The 14,699-nt window shown below is 31.0% G+C and overlaps 2 protein-coding genes across 2 annotated transcripts; both read right to left on the reverse strand.

The window, feature by feature from the left end:
* Positions 1-348: 348 nt before the first annotated feature.
* On the reverse strand, positions 349-8,218 carry LOC105674752 (protein snakeskin). Its single transcript, XM_012371295.2, has 4 exons — positions 8,067-8,218; positions 4,238-4,292; positions 1,521-1,679; positions 349-1,358 (listed from the first exon to the last, which is right to left on the reverse strand). Exons 2-4 carry the CDS (start codon positions 4,280-4,282, stop codon positions 1,170-1,172), a joined length of 393 nt encoding a protein of 130 aa, XP_012226718.2. The 5' UTR covers positions 4,283-4,292; positions 8,067-8,218; the 3' UTR covers positions 349-1,169.
* A 1,962-nt stretch (positions 8,219-10,180) lies between these two features.
* Positions 10,181-14,388, reverse strand: LOC137000514 (uncharacterized). The gene is made up of 5 exons (XM_067357338.1): positions 13,352-14,388; positions 12,201-12,401; positions 11,599-11,817; positions 11,140-11,328; positions 10,181-10,806 (listed from the first exon to the last, which is right to left on the reverse strand). Exons 1-5 carry the CDS (start codon positions 13,523-13,525, stop codon positions 10,693-10,695), a joined length of 897 nt encoding a protein of 298 aa, XP_067213439.1. The 5' UTR covers positions 13,526-14,388; the 3' UTR covers positions 10,181-10,692.
* Positions 14,389-14,699: the final 311 nt, after the last annotated feature.

A 14,699-nucleotide genomic window follows, 5' to 3' on the forward strand; every position in this document is an offset into this window, starting at 1 on the left:
ATATCTATCCAAAATAAAAAATACAGCACCAACATCGACTCCGTCTTTTTTTAAATATTCTGGATTTTTATCTTGTTTCAAGTATTAAATATGACTGATATGTATTTGATACTTATAAAATTAAAATATAGACATTTTTTACATATTTCTAAAATTATTTCTTTAAACGTATTGTGCACACTTTAACAAAAATTATTGAAATTATTCATAAAATTTTCCACACTTTGTATAACATTGATTGTACAATGTTACACCAGATGTGATTCGTATTCAAATATTTTCACATTTTGTACGTGCCGGATAAGAGAAGATATTAGGAAAATGGTATAAAAATGACGTTCTCCGTCATTTGGTTCATAAATTTCCTTTATTATATTGTTGAAATCTTAGCGTAAAAACGTACAAATAAAAGATAAATATCCGCAAATACTTGTGAAAGACGGTAAACAATTTGAGACCGTCGCGACAAATATTTAGCGCTGAAACACGCACGAATGGCATTATATAAAAATGTGTCATGATATTTTTGTTGCTGCTGCTTATCAAACTTAAAAGTAGCATAACTTAAACTTACGAGTGTGATATCAGTACATTATTAACGATTATAGTATCGTAACTGGCCTGCTTCTACGAAGGGACTGCAGCTGATTAGTATTAGCATATATATACGTATAAATTGTTTTTAAATATAAATCTCGCATGTTTTTTGTACTATGATTAATTAGGTACTGTCGCAAAGTTACATCATACTTTAACACATTGCTTAAACAATTAAGAATTTTTTCCTTATTAGCAGAAGGAATGATGTCTAATAAATAACTTACTTAAAAAATTTTTGAAAGTTTTAAATCTAAATTCTGACTGATTAAATCAATGAAAGAGAGATGGAATTCGACAAAATAGACACCTCGTGAATTTTACAAAACTTCGTACTTCATTTTATTTACTCGCACTCCATATTATTTAAAAAAAAAAGTTTGCGAAGCTATAATAGTTTTTCCACACTTAACTATCCGGCTGGAAAGAAAGCTTCCTTTACATTGGGAAACTTTTTGGCAGTATCATCCCTTATGAATTAGAGAAGATTCCGCGTTCGAAGATCACGGAATGTGCTTAATATCGATTGCCGCGCGCAGTCCCCCGTTGTACTTGAAGGCTATTCAGGTTTCTCAGTTCTCCCCCCGAAATGTAAGAAACGCATCCACGAGAAAGATGATACCCTCAATGATACAAAGAGAACCCTTGGCCAAGCCGGTATCGCGGAATGATGACGTCTTGTATTGCTTTTGGAAATAATCGATGTTAAGTGCACCCACAGCGATGAACAGAGCACATCCGATGAGGGAGAAGAAGAGGTCCTAAAAGACAAAAAATCGCATTTAATAAAAAATACAATGATAATTCTAAACTTAGCAATTTCTTCATTTATATTTGAGTCTTGTTAATTCTATTTCTGCATTCAGTGAAATATATTATATCTTTTACGATATCTGATATAACAAAGATCTGTTTCAACGTACCACACGGCGGTTTACCGGTGTTCCCATGACACTGCCAATGAATAAGCCAACGAGAATAATAAGGTATCCGCAGATTGTACCCGTGATTATCATCGCAGTATGTGGATCTCCCCCATTGTAGGAGTTGTAATGCAATCCGATAAGAATGCATACCAAGAGCTGCAATTAAATAGATAGTTAACAAACAAAAATTTATTTCACGTATCAAAATTTCTCCTTCTTTCGATCTCATCGGATTCTTTTTCTTTCATTTTCGATCTTTATCATTCGCGTACAGAAATTTTATAACAGTAAAAGTTTTTAATGCCAAAGTGAAGGTACTGATATCCACGAAACTAGGTCAACCCGATGAGAGTACGTCAACTTTTTCTCTTTCTCTTTCTCTCTCTCTCTCTCTCTCTCTCTCTCTCTCTCTCTCAATTCCAGCATAAATAAAATATTACCCACTATTGCCCTAGTTGGCAAACAACTTGTATTTTCAGGCAACAGGTCGACTTATGAATATAATCGTTCGATAATGCTTTTCAAATTATTAACGCAAGTATAAACATAAGATCTACTTTGAGTGCATCATCGATTGTCACAAGCAAAATACATGCAATAATGGTTAAGATATAAAATCGGTCAATTTTCAAAAATTGTTCTTAGATTTTTCTCTCAAGAAAGAATCTAATTCTCATCTAAACAAAATGTTAGCAAAATGTTGGCTATTTGACAGAAAATTTAATGAAATGTTGTTGATTAAATTTGATGAAATTTGTTGTCAATATCGATAATATTTTGTTCTTACTGAGTACATAATACTAATACATAGAGAGAATTAAATAATAATATAAAATTTTTCTCACTAATAGTCATTCAATAATAATCAACTGATAAATAGAGAATAATATAGGCGCTTGATTTCACTATTAATTAATTCTCATCTTGAAGATATTCGTTGCTTCAATGCTCCGCTATATTCAATGTTAAAATGAAACTGGTTAGCCTTGACGTGGTGAATATACGCATGATGCTAAGTACAATGTATCTTAAAGAATCCCGGGCTGGGTCACCCACGTGTACCTCGATAAGCACGCGATACGTCGCATTTACCACAGTCAGATCGATCTGCCGCTAAGGAGTGCCGCTGCGTTAGCGGTATAAATATATACTCTGAGCTCTCTCGCATCATTTGAAGAAAGCTCCGCTACAAATTCTTATTCATACGTTTTGATCAGTATCAATTTAGAGTTTAAGCTTGTATCTACATAGTTGAATTACAATGTTATTTAATTTATCATTCAAAATATAATTATAAAAAAATATATCTTGATTTATTAAACAATCGCTTTTATAAAGACAACTTTACTTTTGTATAACTCGCCAGAAAACAAATTAAAATTCTTCTCTCTCATTCAGCACATTAAGAAACTTTACGTGCTAAGTGATATTAAACAAAGGAAAGAAAGAATGCAGATATCAAACACAGGAAGGAACTAAAATTATATTTAGAAAATACCAGACGCAAACGAAATATGCGCAATCGTGATGCTGAGGGCCGGCGTTAATTTCTAAATAAAGCTAGATAAATGTTCATCAAAATAAACATGACGCTAAGAGATAGATGTTTTCAAAGTTTGGCTGTTTTATGTTATAAATAACATGTTTTTGATAACATGTTTTATCAATTGATAAGTTCACACATTTACTATTTTGCAAATATTTAAAATGCAAATATTTAAATGTGTTGTAAAAATTACATTAATATACTGTCAATAAATATTCTTAAGTATACAACAAAATATACGATGCATTTCGATGACATTATCCAGATTTAATACGAAGTAAAAATTTTATATTGTTTAAAAACACAACTGGGAGCTGCTTATACACAAAGGGCGCGAACTTCTCACAGTGTAATCCTAACGGAAACCCTCATACCGGTTCACTTCCGGCCGACTTCGAGTGAACTATAATAAGAGAAGAGAACGCTCTTGTGCGTTAATCAGTGCCGGTTATGTCATTCTCCATTTTCGTCGCCTTACGAATCACAAAAGATATGCAATGCGGAATGCCAACAATACGTCTTTGACGTATGTTGATTTCCTTGATCTCGGAAAAGCGCGATCCAGCTCGTGATGGACGCGAACTACTCAAAATCAGGCCGATCGATCGGAAGAAAAGCGGCGTAACGCAGTTAAAAATAAATTCGAGAGCATGATGGACCTTCTTAGAGAAGTGTCGGACGACCTCGAGGATAATGTTTCTCTTGCGGCTGGAAATACGCATGAAAGAAACACTGACAGATTTATGCAATTCAGCCCTCGTACTTTCTCAAGGCTATTTTGATTTTTAATTTAAAACGCTAAGAAAAAAGCAGTCCTCTTTAAAATAACTTTTTTTTTTCTATTTATAATAGTTTGTAAATGATAAGTTTCTGGTTGTGCTAATTAATATTTTGTAATATAACATCGTAGCTTTACAACGTTGATAATTTCTTCTTTATGATGCCATAGCATTGGGATGATTTATATTCATATAATTTATATTATGATTCATTATCTGAATAATTACATATGTCATTTGAATGAATCATAATTTATGCGTATTAATAATCTGCATTTTACACGAAGATATAAAATAATGTGCTATGTTCGAATTAAACATGATTCAATGATATCACAGTTACTAACTAAAAAACACTAATAATTATTTAAATTTATGAATATACTTACAAGCTCAAGGAATTTTACGATTGAGAGCCTTGTAATGGTAGCCATTTCGTTTAATCTGTAAAAAAAAAATCAGTGTATAAATGATTTATTCATTAAAATAAATACAAAATAAAAAATTCTATTTACACGAAGTTATATGATAGATTATGATTACGTGTCCATTGGTAGGAGACTCGCTGTTCAAATGCAAATATAACGACTACAAGAGTACAGAATGTAAGTCGCATAAAAATAAAATAAACTGCAAAGTAGAATAGAGATATAGTAATCGATATAGTATAGTTGTACTAGAGTCGTATGTAAAGAAAATTGGAAACGCAGGATGTTATTAATGTGAGATGTGCTACTTTGTACGCAAAGACATGAACATATTGCAAAACAATCACGTACCGTTCAATGAGATTAATGTGTAAATTGCAGCAAAATTAGTATAATAAATTCACAATTAGATATAAAATTTAAATACAAGAACTAAATTAATGGATTAATTTTTTCTAAAGACCTCTTTTAATGAGCTTTTTGATCGAAAATTTTCGCCAGACATTTAAGTAAATATAGAATTTTCCAAGAATATTTCTTTATGTTATGAAAGATTTTTTATATAAAGAAATCGTTATCAATAAAATAAACCTCTCACATGAATACTCAATCAAACACTGTTACATGTGATTCACGCGTACTGATATGCTTGATAAACTTTAAAAAAATACGATTAGATTTTGCAGCTGTGCATAGATAACACTAAGGAGCGTAAATTCCTTCTCTTATTTTATATTAAACAGAAATGGGCAGACGAATAGTGCAATCTGCTTATTTTTTAAATCGTAATTTAATTTCAATTTTATTGTAAAAATTACCATTTATATTATTTTTATATATTACTATTAACAATTTCATATTATAGCCAAGTTAAAATTCTTCTTCTTCGCCGAAATCAAATTTGCGTTTTTATTTTATGAAATATTAAAAGATAGAATGACCTTAATATATCATTGCAACATATATTGGTCTTTTTAATAGTTGCGAGTCTAAATCTAACTCTTTGATCATTTCCACGAATTTTCAACTCTAACATTTTATGTGCGTACTTATAAAATTCAATGTTATCTTTAGATGAAAAATTTTATTTGTGATTCAATATAAGAGTGACAAAAATATTTACCCGCAAAAAGTATTATTAGAATCATATTAAAACGCAATATAGGACATACAAAACTTTCGTATCGCAGTCATCGAATCGGAGCATTGTAATAACAACTATGCTATATTTAGATATACATATCGAATGACTTAAGGCACGTGTTACTCATGAAATTTAAACCTACACAAATTTTTCTCGGAAAAGATAAAGAATAAAAAAATTTCTTAGAAAATAATTCATATTATCAAGTTATAATAATTATAATTTGGGATGTAAAGCCAGCTCGTCTGGCGGATGCCAATCTCTCTTGCTCGTAGTGCACCCTGCATAATCTAACAAGACTCTGGCAAGGATGGTTGATATAATCTCAATATTTTGAATAGAGGAAATGTTATCCATTCTAACCCTTACAAAAAAGTTGGGCATAAGGCTAACACTTCTAACCGGGAAAAACACATTTGAGAAAACTAATAGCCTCGGATGAATACGAATAGAAAAACTCGAAGATTTAAAGAAAATGAATAGAAGAATATTCTACACAATAGGAAATCGTGGCATGAATTATGTGAGCACATCAAAATCCTGCCAGGATTGCAGAGCAAATAAAAGATAAATAAAAAATAATTATAATTTTATGTCTCCGTCAAATTATGCAAAATTCTCGATTCATAACAACACGACATTAAATGAGTATGGATGAAAAAATAGCTATGATATCGTCAGTTGCATAGGCAAATAATACGTGCTTAATTGCATACGTGTACTAGCATAAGTCAAACTTTACGTCATCCTTCATTGGATGACTTGAGCAGGTCGGCATGTATGACGACCATGACATACCCAAGATGGATAAAATGCAACGAAACTGGTAGAAATAGCGCGATATGTGTCCTGCATATAAATATATCACCATTGAGCAAGAACGCTCATTTATCAGTATGTCAAGAGGTGAATTTGTTAATTGCGCCAACTTCAGTCATTAAAGTGATATTTAAATAGGCCGGCCGGCTTTCTAATTAACAAACACGTAATCTTAGCAGAAAACAACATGAGTTATCACATACGGAAAAAGAGTATCGGATATAATTACTTTCAAAATTATTAATTTTGATTTTTGCCTGTACACAATTGATAACAAGACATTAAATTACAATTATTATGACTTAATACAATTATATCATGAATATTTATTATTTTTGGCAAAAGTTTGCGGAATTTGAACCTCTGTCAATAACGCGTATCTCAAGTCACCTAATCTAAATATATATCAAATGTAAGTCTAGATATAATACAGTTGTATTTAATTTGTTTTCGTTTTCCAATCTTATTAATATGTATGAGAAACTAACATAAAATATAGGTAATCGAGTGCGTACATGCATATATCTAAAATGCATATATCATAAATTTACTGAGTCATCGAAATATATAGAAATATAAAAATTTTTTAAAAATAAATTTTAAAGTAACAAAAATAATATTTATAAGATTAATATAGTTTTATCGATCTGGACGATGTGGTGTCATTAAAGATGAAAATGAGAATCGTTCAGGTTGTTTATCCTCCGTGACATGTAATTACGTCGAAAATCTGATATGGAGTCTCGTTATTATACTCAATAACCCACAGTTTTCAATGTGTGTGCGACGTAAATTAAGCGTCGAAGCGTAAATCGCGGTCATATATCGCATAAGATTGAGAACGCATTTTTTACTCCAAAAAAGAAGATACTTTCACGTTACTTGGCACTGCCTTGACTTAGTTTTTACAATCTCTATCGGTATCTTTTCCTTTTAAATGAAACTGTGCTTTTCGACAATACATTGAAACAAATCACGAGTGCAAATAATTGAAAAATTTTTTATAAAATTTTCTTATAAACAATATACAACATAAATATATAAAACAACATAATACAACATAAATATATAAATATATAAAACATAAAAATTGTGTTTTTTATATTGTCGTATTAGTTTTAAATATTTTTTGCCTTTTATATTTCTGAATATCACTGATAATTATTTTGCAGTAATTAATAAGTTTGCAAAATTAAAAAACATAATTACATAAAAGATATTTTATCGCGATATGGTGTTATTTATATCCTTCCATTTTTATCTTTTATAAAATTTTCTTATTCTATAATATTGATTAAAACATATTGCGCGCTACATATGAATACACGACTATCTTAAGTTCAACTACTTTTTTTCATGAACTGCGTTGCATAAAACGATAAAAAAAAGTTGTTCCGGTATGAAATTACGCGTCACCGCAGATTAAAATCTGATTTCGTTCAAATAAAATATTAATTCTTTTACAGCATCTATTCCGTTCGAAATATTTTCTAAAAATAAATTCTGCATTTTTACAATTAATAAATTAAATTTTGCATAAATATATTATAACTTTCAAATTTTTATTTAATACAGCGTTTTCGTTTGTTACACTAATATCTTGCTCTAACCAGCCAAGGTTGGTCAGTCCATAAACTAGCACACAAAAGAATAGTACGAACAAAGAACCCCGAGTATTGGCGTCGAAAGAGAGCCTTAAGCCTTGTTAAGTAAACGTTACCGTAAAATTTCCCATTTTTAAAATACGAGAAAGAAAATTTCGGAAGCTAAGGTTCATTCATACATCAGGCGTGAGTTTGGCGTCGTATAATCGTAGAGAGTACTTACGTGTCCGCGTTTTTTATTCACCGTACAGTCGTAGCTGCTCACGAGACGAGAGTTCAACGGTGACTGATGCTGAAGACCGACCACGCATTGTGGAGGCGCGTCAGCCCCAGCCTCGATTTTTACGTTCGACGGAAACACCATAGTATGTTCACGCATCGGGCGGGTACAGACGCTACGGTCCAGTGGCGCTCATTTTAGCTTTAGATTAGCTTGACGAATGTTGCCATAAATAAACGTTTTATCATGATTTTTAATGAGGAACAAGAATAAAATAACGAGATTGTCCGACTAACACATACGTGATAATAGAGCTTAGAAGATTAGAAGTATACTAATGAAAAAAATTGTAACGCAATATTTAAGAATTTAATTAGGAATCTATTTTTATAAACGCTATTTAAAGTACAATTGATTTTTATTCAGATTCATAGGAATACTCTCAAGAAAAATTAATAAAAGAATACATAATTTGGTTTGGGAATATTTAAACATTATTTATTTTAAAAACTTGAATAAATAAATAATCTGCTGTGCATGCATGCTGTATATTTTCAGGAAATTATTTGTTTGTTGAAAAACTTTTCTATGCCACATTGAATTGTACTATAAAATACTGTATATTCCATTAATTCAAACATTTATGATGTTAAAATAAATGTTTTAAAGACATCTTTTTTTAAATAGCATTTTATCTAACTTTACCTAAAGTTCTCTCATTTTGATAATTAAAATGTTTTTGATTCGGTCACAAAAATTATATTTGTTTAATCAACTTTGCTGCATATTTTAAGACAGTTTTATCATTTCTGTAAATAGCTATAAAATCATTAATTAATCTGGAAATTATGATATATTAATATCTAGTCGACTGTCCACGTTTAAATTGGCCATTTATCTTCTTGTTTTATCGCGAAGATTCCATTTATTGTTAGTAATTACGCTTCGTTCTTTCGCAATGGTGTAAGTAGGGAGTATCATCCGTAAGATAAAAGAGATAAAACTGAATCCATGAATCAGATCGTGTTTCAAGAATTACGTCAATTCTGCCTTGTGCGTGACATCATGTTGTTCGTATAATACGATGACGTCACATATCGTAGCGATCCAAACAATATGACATGTCAAACTGAACTCGGAGTTCTATAATGACCAATAAGCAACTTCCGTTATATAATAGGGGGAAGCTGAATATTTTTATTCCAACTTTTTTTGGCTAAACTCATCAAGATATTAAATATTTTAGCATCGAATATTTAAACAGCGGATTAAAAGTTTTATAACAATAAAAACCGCTCAAATTGAAGTGAGCAGCAATACTTCCTTATTTAACTGCATTCTAAAAGTTTAATTTATCTTCTGGGAATGCTGAATAGAGAGAGATTTTTAATCTCTTATACTTCTAAGACAATTAATGATGCTTTAATCGGGCAAAAATAAATTTAGAATTTTATGCTCGATATACCAAAATATTATACTGCATTCTTTAATACACATTGCCCACATATGCAGGATAGATCGTATAGCAGTAGCTTTGAAATATCCCATATATACTTGTGCCTATTAGAACCTTCCTCGCTCACATCTGTCGGACTCGCTTGCTCGTGTTACATTTTCACCGTCTTTATTTCCGCCGCTGCTCTTCGACCCGTATTTACCACATGTGTGCATACTACCAGCAAATTGCCCATGACCGTACGCATTCGTATGCATTAGCCTCCTTTCGCCGGTTACTTACGATACAACACGCGTTTTCGCAGGATTCACGCGAATTTGACACGCCTACCGTAGATTTTACTTAATAATCCACCGCTTCAAATTCTTTCATAAAATTTCTATGTGGCTTACAAACATCTCGTTTAAATCTAATCTTAAATAATTATTTTAGATTATTAATAGAATGTAGTTATAATCAGATATTCTGCTTGTGCAGAAATAGATTGTTCCTTGTGTAGAGAAACAAATTTTGAAGTATCAACAGAATTGTGACGAGAATCTAAATGCGCTTAAGCGTACGCATGTTAATGATATATGACGTGTGATTAAGCTGACAGTATGAAGTATCAAATTTCTTAAGAAGATTATATCATCAGAAAAATCTGATTGAATGCGTCATTCTATAGCGACGTAACTTACACATACACATACAGGCACACATTGCTGCCATTGATTATTACTTAAATATTATAAATTGATATCTAAATAAAATCGTTATCGTAGTTTCATAGTTTAGAAAATAACCACATTGTTTATTCAACAAATTGCAAAAATATTGCATTTAAATGGTATATAAAAAAAATTTGACCGACATAAACATTGTTATTAATAAAACAAATCACGCAAGCAGATTTCAAGACTTGATAACAATATTTTATTATTAGAAATATTGTGCACTATGAAGAAAATACATTTGTTTTATAAATAATTACGACTCGTTACAAATTAACTGTTTTATTCGCAGAGCTGAAGCGGTTTACTGACTGACATTTAAGCGTTTCACAAGATGTCGCGATGGATCCCAGTTCAGAGATTTTACGGAACAGCAGTAACAGCGATGTACCGGCAATCGTTATCCTTAATTTATTCAATTAATTGTTTTTACAATTACAAATCTTATTCTTTCCAAATATTACATAATGTGAACAACTTGAAACTCGTGTTTTGGTTTACTTTTCATCTTCATTTTAATATAATTATACCAATCAACGAAACAGCAATAAATAATTGGTTCGTCCTCCAAATCCTATAAAGATAAAATAACTGCAAATTATTTCTACAAAAACTTTCAAACTTCAAACTTTTTGAACTATTTTTTTTTAAAGACTTTTGCCTCTTCATATGTTATGGTTTTTTAATTTATAAGGATTATCCATATTCTTAGAAAATATTTAGGAACGATTCTGCTGATTATTCGATAACCTTAGAACTGAAACGATAAATGTTATATTCCATGGACAGAAAATAAGATACTTGCTTCACATCTAAACGCAAAATGCTCTTGTGCTTGTATTATATTTATTATAGGATGACATGATCTATTTCAAGTTCCAAGATATCGATAAATCGTCACTCTTACAACATTATCGGCGATCATAACGGGGGTAGATAAATCTTGCAAAGTGGGAATCGGTGCCAACTCTCCAACCTGCGCTTCGGACTCATCTATTTTTTGTCCAGTTATAGAAGTATCAGTTACGTCAGAACTTACGCTAGAGTCGGAACTTTGCGTGTCTGCCGATGTACTTGTGCCTTGTTGCCTTCGAACCTAGTCGCGATCGTAAACAGTTACGTTATTTCATATTTATCGAATTAAATGATGCAAAGTTAACAAGATATTACGTTAAATAAATTATTAAAGCCGTAATTAATCAATCATTTTTAATTTCTTAAAGTATTGAGGATTATTATTCTCCTATGAAATGTCACATATATAACGAAAACATATTACTAAGTCAGGCAAGACTGGTAATGTTAAAATAAAAAATTATTGTACAGTGTATTTAATATTGAATAATTGTTTTCTGTTTAAACGCACCCATTGCCATTCATCGACGAGAACCCACGTTTGAATCAAATACATAGTCATAACGAAGAGTGATAATATGCACATCACAAAATTATGAATGAAAATGGGATGATCAAGTATTTCTTCGTCAGTAAATAAAGTAACGTCAATATATATATCAGCTTGTTTCATCTCCGTTATTCCTGCCACAAGCATCAGAATAGCTGCTATCGTGCATGCTGCGAGAGGCTTGTAAATTTATTTTCAACGCATAATTATTTGGTGTAGATATGTTTAATTCTCGAATAATATTTTATTCGCTAAATTGAGACGTTAACTAAGAAAAGTCACAAATATTTATCCTTTTACCAGAGATACAATAAAATTATCTAACCTTTTGAAAACAATTGTGACAAAAATTATTATATCTGTTGCAAATGAAAGTAAATGTTAAGCACAAATTTTAGGTTTGACAATTTAATATTATATTTTAGATTGCAATTATATTAAATAAATATCTAGATCTCAAACTTGCATCTAAATTATGTGAAACGAAACACCGTGGAGAATAATTAAGTGTATTGTATTCTTCGTTAGCACGTCTTTGTAAACAGGCTTGGAAAAGGACTCACTATCATAGGTCTGCCGGGTAGTATCTTTTTAACAAACCAAAGGACGGCAAGAACAATGCTCACCAGCATGCAAATAGGATACATAAAGAAAATGGGATTTCTTTCCTCCGGCAATAACGGAATCGTCCAGTCTTCTTCGTGCGCGAGTTGATTCATATAGTAATGCACGTGATGAAAAAGTTCAATGCACGATATCATTATCTAGAAATATCTCCGATAACATTATTTAATAACAAAAATATCGACAATGATAAAAATAAATTTAAGACAAAAAAATCTCAATGATCAAGTTAGAAGTAAAATACATTACGGCAAAATATAAGAACAGAAAAAATGTTGCAAGCGATTTCTCACAAGAACTCGGAGATATGCGCTCTAACGTGAATTGTGTCATCAACGTTCTTAGCAGGTTTCCTCTGATTGTGACAAAATTGTCAGCTGAAATAGAACGCGCGTAATTGAACACCGGTCGCGGGTAATCGAACCGAGAAGTCGCTGGTTCTCTTTTTTTTTTAAACGATTAAGATTCGCACGAAGCGTACGCGCTGACACGCATATTTATATACGTAAATGCGTGTATCCTCTTGTCGTATCCGATTACATAATAAAAATATCGATGTCACGATTATCGTTACTGAATCACGACGCAACGACGAAGAATCCGAACCGAAAAAAACTGGGTCACACTCAACTGCATTGTTTAATATAAAGTTATGTTTATCTCGCATGGAATATGGCACGTAAAGATAACGATGCTATCTTGAGGTGTTATGTATCGTATTTTTCATCACACGAGAAAACTAGATCATCAAATGATTTTATTTCTCTCATGCATTCGGATTTCGTGTGAAAAAATATCTTGTACATATTTACTTCGTTTACATTTCGATCGCAGAGCCACAGATTCAATTATTTATCATTTCTACAATGCAATGTGCACACACAAATATACTTAATATAAATTTTCAGATACTTCTAGCAGCGCTATTATAGACTTTTCTTTTAATTATAATTGTTAAACATTAAAAATAAATCGTAATTACTTTCCGCTATTAATACCACCTTTAGCTCTTGCGAGATTAATTTGCATATGAGAATTAATTTGTCCGCTCACAATTAAGGTAAATTTTTCATCATATTCGATTTCTTACAAATTGAACACAGTGTAGACTGGCGTGCACGATATGAGAGAGATCTGTCCTTCTCTCAAACTTTCCTTCCTCGCTGTAATAGATAGCCGCAAGCTTGGCAGCTTGTTGGAGTTTGTGAAGCTCCAATGCAGCTTCATCCTCGTTCGATTCTCTATTTTCAGTTTGACTCACCATTAAATCATTAATTATTAACTCGAATTGTCGGCAGATTCCCAATGTAACCTAATTATAGCGACTGAATAGCGACATTCCTGAATTATATCCGACAAATGAACAAATGAACAATGACAGAAATGACATCCACAATTATATCAATCATTAAACTATTTTTATCAAGATTCAGAATTAGAAACAAATTATAAATCAATTAAATCACACGATTAATGGATCCTCCTTTCTTAAGTTGATGCTCCTATATCTCTTTATATTGCAAATATCGAACTGTGTATATAAACTTTTCACAGATATCTAAATACTTATAATTTTTCAAAAATTGATGCAGTTAAAAATTAAAGAGTTCAAATAATAAATAAAGTAAAATTTATTATATATATATATTTTTAAAATATTTTATCTGACATTTTTGACAATTCTGGAAACAAAACTTTATGATCAATTCTTGACAGGTTTACGACGGCAAGCGTTGTAAAAAGCATTTTGGAAATTGTCCAATAGAACTTCTCGCAAAAAAATGATGAGGATGTAAAAAAAGGTTACTGGCACTATTGCCGAAAGAGTTCCCGAAATATCATGTTGATCTTTCTGATGACATGGTAAATGATTCTCAAGATCCGTGTGACAGATACATTATAAATTGACGTCTGACGTCATTTGTGAAATAGAGATAAAACAAAGATTTCGATTTTGTCGTCTGCGTTAAGTAAAATGTTGATAATAATAATAGCATTGATAATAAATCTAAAAAATATTAATTTATTATATTCTTCTTTTTTTCTCAAATAAAAATATGAGAAAAAATTATTGTTAATTACATTATTAAGGAAAAATTCTCAAAATATTTTGCAAAAATTTGCAAGTAAATTTTGTGTAGTATTTTAAACTCCTCTTGTTAACACACAAAAAGTACTTGGAATTGCTTAAAATTGAGAATTTTATACTTTTATTTTCTACGTAAGAGTCAATATAGCCAGAATGCCATAATGTCAAGTGTAGCAATAGATAAATATAGAGATACTTTATTGTTTATGTCTCCTTCGAGTTGGCAATCAATGTATAATTATAAACGAAGATGACGCATTATATAATGCTACCATCCAGGAAAATAAAACATGTCATTTGTTTTTTTTTCTAAATTCATTGTCTCGTGTCATTCTTTCGATGACTTCCC

Source organism: Linepithema humile, chromosome 6 (genome assembly GCF_040581485.1).
Source record: "Linepithema humile isolate Giens D197 chromosome 6, Lhum_UNIL_v1.0, whole genome shotgun sequence".
In the NCBI taxonomy this organism is placed as follows: domain Eukaryota; kingdom Metazoa; phylum Arthropoda; class Insecta; order Hymenoptera; family Formicidae; genus Linepithema; species Linepithema humile.